Below are 8,260 nucleotides of genomic sequence, written 5' to 3' on the forward strand. Positions count from 1 at the left end.
TAGAAATGGTCTAAGAATGCAGAGAACCTTGCTTTGTAATAAAAAATCATAACATTACTATAATCTACACATACACAGTCAAGACATTATATGCTATTTTCTAGCAACTGTTAGAAAGCTATAAAGCATATAAAGATGAAATTTGCCTCTAACAGAAAACTGCATCCTTAAAATGCCAAAAATGCAAAATAAAAGACCTCAAATCAACCTTTAATGTTTTGTCATGCAATTAGCTATAGCACATTGGGACAAGATTTTTAGATTGTTTTGCTTTGCCGTGTTTTTTTAATCAGGTTACCAGTTTTACATGTCCTATAAGCAATGGGCCTGATAAAACAGTATGATATTATTAATAAGTGCCTTTACACTGGCTTAATACAAGTCAATAGGAATAAAAACATATATACTAAGAATTTAGAATGGCAACATTTGAACTGAATATAAATTACGTGATTATCGACCATTTATGAATCAGTCTGATCAATTACACTGCCTTAAAGGTCTTTGGGCATTTTTCCCAAGCCAAGTTTCTCTTCCAAGTTATCGTTGGTACAAGGTGCAATGACTTTCAGGCATCAATTAATATAAATTGAAAGCAGGCAAAGTATTAATTAAACATGACACTCTGATTATTTAAACCTTCTATTAAAGTTGATTATTCAGACCATGCTGATAGCCTGTTCTTCAAAAATGACTGATGATATCAAGCTTTACTGACTTTCACCAAGTCTACTATTTCCAACTCTTCAAGACAGAAGGAATAAATGAAGTGAGAAGAACACTGGAACAAGTCTAATAGACAAACTGACTAATCTCAGACCCCCAAGGTCAAAGAAGAGCAATTCATTTCTTGGCTTTCATCAACACAAGACATGATTTATCAATTGAAGGGCAGGATTACAAACATTATACATCTCAATGATATGTTCTTTGCACTGTGTAACTTTGTGAACAATGATAGATTGCACTGTCGCCACACAAATAATGTCATAAGGCAAAACTCATTATATTTGCAAATAAAAACACTGGTTTTTAAAAACAAATGTACACATTACCAATCATTACTACTACCCATTTCATTTCTTGGGGGGGCATTTTAAATTTCAGAGATTCTTTGGGATTCTATCACCTTCATGATCCAAACTTTGGACATTCCAACTCCGCAAAATACTATTTTTACTCTTAGAGAGTCAGCCACCATGCTATAGATAATTTTTAAATGTAATATTTTTATATTATTACAAAAGTTTCAGTGATAATTACTGTCATTTTACATAAATATGTTAAATGCCTCTTAAAAGATTGCTACTCCCATAGATCCAAAGCCACTCTTAGAGAAGAAAACATTATAAAAGGACACCGGCAACATTTTTAACTTTATAAATGTAATCATATAGCAGGGATTTTGCCCCAATTTTTAGGATTAGTGCTTTAAAAGCTTTAAAGAGGAACTGAGACCTAACAGAAGAAAGAAGTCATGAGCTAGTTATTTTGATTCCATGAATCTCTCAGTTTACCTCTCACTTGTGATAACACTTAGGGAGCTGTTCTATAAGTCATTCTCATAATAGCAGTTCAGAAATGACTCCATAGAGTGATGTTAGGTAATCTGAAAAAATCGCCACTGAAATTAAAGTATATGTAAAGGGCAGTCCATTGTGATCATGAAACCTCATTCTACAGTCTATATATTTGAAATCACATTGTTATTTTCAGTGATCTAAATTAATGATCACTTTTTCTATTAGGGCACAATTGTAGCAAAATTTTATTGCCTAGGTGGAGAAGGATAGTAAAAGGTGTTGTATGTTCAGCTGATGATTCATTTCACCAGCTGCCAGAAAGTTACACGTTGCAGCACACCTGGACACATGCACCCGTGACTGATTGGGAAACACATTTATCTTGGCATGTCACAAAGGAGATGGAATTCTAATTACTCTCCCTTGTAACTAAATACATTTTGGAGCTGTATCTACCTACAAAATAATACAAATTACACATCTGGATGAGGTTCACATAATTTTACCATCTGTTCTCTATGTTCAACCATAAATACTTCCCAAATCATTCCTTGTGTTTAAAAAATAAGATTTAGTTTTAAAAGACCTGGACTGATTGCCAACCTTATAGAGAAATGTTATTTTTTAAAATTAAGACACTGAATACGTTGCTTAAAAGCTTGAACTTCTTTGGTTTGATAAATACACAGTACAAATTTAATCTTTACTTTTCATTAAGGGGATTTTGTGGATTTCTCATATTCTGACTTTGAGAAAATAAATTTGTTAGCTAAATTTTACACAGAATCATTCAGACAAAAACTGAATATTTGAGTACCTTGTATAACAGAACAAAAAGGTACCAGAGGTTTCCTTCTTCACCTTAAGTATTAGCAATTATTAATTATCTCGATCCCAAATTCCACAGATTCTTACTTAATTTCTCCGGAGAAGTTCCTTAGTTTGAGACCTTAAAATATCAAATTAAAAGTATTCTAGGAATATTTAATGAAGTTGGCAAAATCATAATTTCCAGAAAATGAAAACATTTCATCTGGTATAACCAGTGATAATAATCAGTCTAAATCAGTTTTGATAGCTACTTTTAAATTATTATAAACGTCTTATTTTCTCTAAATATAAAATGTTATATGAAATCTGTACATAAGAATAGGAGAGATCATAAAATACATATTCAATTTCAGTGCTGAAAGTTTATAGAACAGGCTTCAACAGGTGTGAAATACTTTTCATTTTTCTTTCAAAAACACTGAAGAGAATTGGCTAGGATATTGTTGCTTAGGAAATACTCTTATGTGAGTAACATTTTATGTTGTTCTTACAATCAGGAAATATAATTATAGTAACAACAACCAATTATGTAGTGATTAAAAAGTACAGTCCCTAAACTAAGTACTTTATACGTATTAACTCATCGCCACAACCCAATGAGGTAAGCGCTACAATTATTCTCACTTTTCGAGATGAGGAAACTTCTTTGCAACAACAAAAAACCACTGAATGCATACATCACTGTTCTTTAGTAGTTGTACATAATCACAGACATTATCAATGTGTGAAAATAAGACCCTTAAGAAAGAAAGAGAGAATCTTGAAAAGCATACTATTCTTGTAGAATACATCAGAAGTTCAGATCAGGGTAATTATGGCATAAATAGGTTTAAAATATATTCAATATACACAAGAGTAGTGTATACACAGCAAATAGACCTATATTTAAACCGTTAAATACCATTACAGGAGAACATGAGCTATCTCTATGCCATCGATGTACCATACAATAAATGTTACATTATAGGTCACATCCACAAACCTACAGTTTGCCTTTTTTTTACATAAGAAATATTCTCTAATACTAGTTTTTAGTAACTAGACTCTTTAAAATGCCTTTAAACTTAAAAGACATAAACCGTAGTAATCTCTTCTTTGCAATGGAACTCCAATAAATATTTTACATATATAAAATCTAGTAAGAACAGCCTTTTCTCTGTGTTACCATTTACACACTTCTCAAAAATAGTAAAAACAGGGCAACCTATTTATCTGTGTCATCAATAGATTTAGAGCCAGAAAGTGGCTTATCATTTCAAAGGAATGCTAGAAGATACTAGTTCCCGGTAAATGCGTGTACTGTACCACAATTCCAGTTCTAAATATGAAAGTACTATCATAAATTTCTCATATTTCTCAATAAAATAAACTTTTCACATGTTTAAATTACATATTGACTTGTGTAACGGTTGAATCAGATGGTATAAGATGTCATTTCAACCTTAGTTGCTGGTGTGCGTGTTCAAAATTCTGACGTGGTACTTCGCCAGATCTAACTGGCTTACCATCTCCTGACAGACAGACATAGTCCCAGGATTTCTCAGTCTACCTTAAAGTGAATGGTGAACACTTGAGCCTCGTCTCTGATGTCTAGGCAATTTTATACTGACTCATCTTTGTACATGTTTTGTTTCTCAGAAGTCTTTCTCCCTTTCCCCTTTCTCTCTCTCTCTCTCTCTCTCTCTCTCTCATTCTTTCCTGTTTTTTTTTCTCCCCTGAAAAATACCTGTTTATCATTTGAGACTCGGTATAGGTATATCCCCCTAGACAGAGTTAAGTGTTTCCTCCTTTACTCTCTGTCAGATGAGTAAATAATCTATGATGGCATCATACTATGTTACTTTCATTTGTTTACACATTTGACTAAGTGACTAGACCATAAAATCTTAAATATAAGTTTTATCGTCATGTAAGAAATTTCTACCACAATGGTTGAAATAGGGTAGGTGTAAAATCAATGTCAGATGAATTAAATTACTTTATAATTCTGTCCATATCTTACATTGTACTTCTTAAAATTTCCCTCTTCTGCCCATAGATTATGCTGTTTTGCTGTATAAAGTCAAGCGTTTGTATGCAAATCACAAAATTCATTTGTCTAAGTCCTGAATTAAAAATAATTCATTTTAGGAATATTATATAGATCATCATCAAATTACCTAATCACCAAAAGTATTACCTAGGAACAAAAAGTAAAAGCAATCATCTAGCTACTAAAATTTGTAAGTTCTTATAATATTCTACAGTCACTTCTAGGCTTTCATAACTAATTGTTCATTAACTGCATTATTCTCTTTAATAGAATAGTTATGAAAAAACTCACATGAATTACTAGAAATAATCCATTTTTGGAGCTCATGTCTTACAGAACATTTGTATGACTTATCATACGTTAACATACGTAACATATGTAGACTTTTATGAAATTGGTTATCTAAAACATAACTATATGATAACTTTATATCTTCAGGTTATCAGATAATTTAGTGTTGAATGTGGAATATACAATAAAGTTGTTTACATATAATCTGTAACAAAGTCAAATAAAATTTTATCTCCCTGAGAAAATGATGATGATAATGATAATGATGATGATGATAAAGTTAATTAGCCCACACTAAGGATCTTCTTTAGGTGTACTTTTTCAACTCTATAATCTTACATTTTATTCCTCATAAATATTTCAGAATAAATATGGCCACTTACTTCTCAGGATTTTCTACTTCTTCCGTAACAAAGTTGAGATAAAACCTAAAAAGATATAAACGAATTATAAATTACCAATATATTTTATGACTATAAACCAAAGTTTCAAGTTTTAAATATCTACAATCAAACTCAGAATTATAAAAAATTATAAACAAATAATTATTGTGAGATGAAAATCTCCAATACTCAAAAGCCCCAACAAATCATTTTTCTATTAAGCCATATTTCTTATTTTTCTTATTTTTTTTATTTTTTGTTTTTTAAATGTTTATTTATTTTGAGAGAGAGAGAGAGAGCACGTGGGGGAGGGGCAGAGGGAGAAAGGGAAAGAGAATCCCAAACAGGCTCCACACTAAGCATGGAGTCTGACATAGGACTCAATCTCACGATCGTGAGATCATGACCTGAGTCAAAATCAAGAAGAATCAGGTGCTTAACCAACTGGGCCACCCAGGCTTCCCCAGTTATTTTTTATTTTTTAATATTTTTACAGAGGTATAACATATGAATATTTAAGTGCATAAATCTTAATCTATAATTTGGTGAATTTTTACATATTTATATACCCATGGAACCAACAAAAAGATCAAGAGATAAAACGTTCCTAGAACCCTAGAAGGTTTCCTTATCACCTTTTCTAGTCAATATCATCTCTTTCATTCTCTTGTAAAGGCAACCATTATTCTGACTTTTATCACCATTGCTAAGTTTTTTTGTTTCATCACACTAGACTAATATTTGCCTGTATAACTATTATACAATATTTATTATTTTGTGTCTGGCTTTTTTTTCCTGAGCTTTATTTTCATGAGCCTCACCCATGCTGTTGTATGTAACAATAATTCATTATTTTTATTGATGTGTTCTATTGTACTGTTACACTATACATTCTACTGTTGATGGTTTTGGATTACTTCCAATATATAGCTATTATGAATAGATACCATAAATATGCCTATGCATGTTCTTTTGGGGACCAGGCAATCATTTCTGTTTGGCAAATACTCAGAATATAATCACTGAGTCAACAAGTGGATGTATGTTTAGAGTCAAACTATTTTTTTCCATTTTTGCATTCCCAGCAATATAGGAGATTATCACGTGTCAGCCACTAGGGACAACAAAGTGGAAAATCCACACTAATTCTCCTCAAGGACCTCATAGTATATACAGTGGAGCATAGACTTGTGCAATGTAGCATAGGAGCCAGTGCTGGAGTGTGCACAGTGTACCATGGGAGCCAGAGGCAAGGTCTAACCCAGACTGGCAAGTCAGGGAAGATTTTCTAGAGAAGCCATCACCCAAGTTGAGTCCTCAAAAATGCTTAACGTCTAGCCCTAGTGAAGTGGTGTAAGAACATTCCAGACTGAGTATAGCACACAAGCACAGGGGTGGAAGCCACAGTTTAGTATTTTGCAGCTCTAAAGTGTGTCAGGGGTAGTGAGAACAGACTTTAAGTACCAGATGGCCTTAGGCTTCAGGAATCCAGATTTTAGTAGTGGTGGCAGGTCAATCAAAGCTTATAGGACAATAGAAGTGTGACAATAGCATTTCTCAGTTTTAGAGTTCATGGCTTCATACTTGCACACAAGGGCAAGTAGGAACTGACAACGGGATCAAAGATAATAGATTCTTAATCTTCACTTCTTCCTTTCAATTCACTGTTTTCTGGTATGTGCCTATCCAGATACCTCAAGTCACAAGACTATGAAGTTGCATTTTTAGACATACAGTCATTACACTATAAGTGGATAACTAAACAGCAGAACATTTTGGACACTTTTCCCAAGTCCTGAACGCTTTTCTGGGTCCCTTACATGACAAAAAGTATTCTAGGCACAAAATAGTTCACTTTCAAGTTTGATAGGATTACAAATATCCCCCTAAAGTTATGGCCCTAGAGAAAGAAATTCAGATTCCTTTCCTTGACTTTGTGACTCTACTCACCCCACCCAGAAATGTCTACCACCTTGCAACCTTGACTTCTTTTTCCAATCTAAAGGGATTGCTGGACACTCTTTTAAGCCCTTATAGTTCTTTTTCAAGGTTCTAAGATGTATGACCAAGGCAGACTCCATCCTCAAACAAGCATATGTAGGTAATTTGATTGCGAAGATGGGAAAGCTAAGAGATCATAATGGGAGAGCTAAACATATGAAGACAAAGACATTTCTCTTCTTCATTTCATACATTTAGGGCATTTCCACAAAATAAAAAAAGTCATATTTTCAAAACACTTTTCTATTCTCTTATTCCATGGAAGATAAAATAGCTATTAATATAGGTACACAGAAGCTTGGGTCTATAAGTGTGAATTTTCTATAACCTAAAACCAAATGGCTAGAATATTAGCCCAACAGACTTTAATATCAAGTATGTCATAGCTTAAAACAAGAATGAGAAAACCTGTCTTATCCCATCTTTATAAAAACCCATCTAAATTTACAAGTAGAAAGTTGATGTTCATGGTTGTTAAACACTAGACAATAAGCTCCAAATGGAGTCACTTATGCTAAGCTCCACAACACCAAACCAAGGCAATTATAGTTTCAACTCTCCCAGTAACGGAACTTTAAACCAGCCACTCAGGAATCACTTGATTAGTACTAGTTAGGTAATCTGCCTGATAGATCTCTGCCATCGTTTAAATGAAAGTAACCTTGCAAAAACCAACTGCTTTTTTGCCTACACTAACTTCTTTGTTCCTGCTCCCTTCTGCCTATAAAAGTCTTTCATTTTGTACAGTTCCTCTGAGCTCCATTCTATCTGCTAGATTAAATGCTGCCTGATTCAAATTGATTTTTGCTCAAATAAAGTCTTAAAAATTTTAATACGCTTCAGTTTATCTTTTAACAAGGTGAAGACATCTAATATTTTAAGGACTGTGTCTTAAGTAGAAACATTTGAATAGCTGACAGAATAGTAGCAATAAAGGTGATCTAAAAAGTTAGCAGCCAAGGATATTTTTTAATGACTGGAGAGTAAGTTTCTAAAAATAGAGGCTGTAGTTATACCAGGAAGGCAAGTAACAATCAATACTTATATCTGGAATATGCACTCTGAGGGATTTCATGTGTTTGTTATAAGGCCAAAGCAATGGGAAATACAGGAAGAACATGCAGGGGAAAAAAAGAAAAAAAAATTCCCCCAAAATGAAACAAAACACACACACACACACACACACACACACACACACA

General features: G+C 33.1%; 1 protein-coding gene across 5 annotated transcripts in view; it reads right to left on the reverse strand.

The window, feature by feature from the left end:
* SLC7A11 (solute carrier family 7 member 11) overlaps positions 1 to 8,260 on the reverse strand; it is a 131,687-nt gene that overhangs the window by 97,527 nt on the left and 25,900 nt on the right. For all 5 annotated transcript variants that reach the window (XR_007457911.1, XM_049631188.1, XM_049631187.1 and 2 more), the window contains exon 6: positions 5,061 to 5,105. Coding sequence is in view for 4 of the 5 variants with exons in the window: in XM_049631188.1 (XP_049487145.1) it covers positions 5,061 to 5,105 (45 nt within the window). In the remaining variant the exon portion in view is untranslated. The remainder of the gene's footprint in view (positions 1 to 5,060; positions 5,106 to 8,260) is intronic.

This window comes from Panthera uncia, chromosome B1 (assembly GCF_023721935.1).
Source record: "Panthera uncia isolate 11264 chromosome B1, Puncia_PCG_1.0, whole genome shotgun sequence".
Taxonomy (NCBI): Eukaryota; Metazoa; Chordata; class Mammalia; order Carnivora; family Felidae; genus Panthera; species Panthera uncia.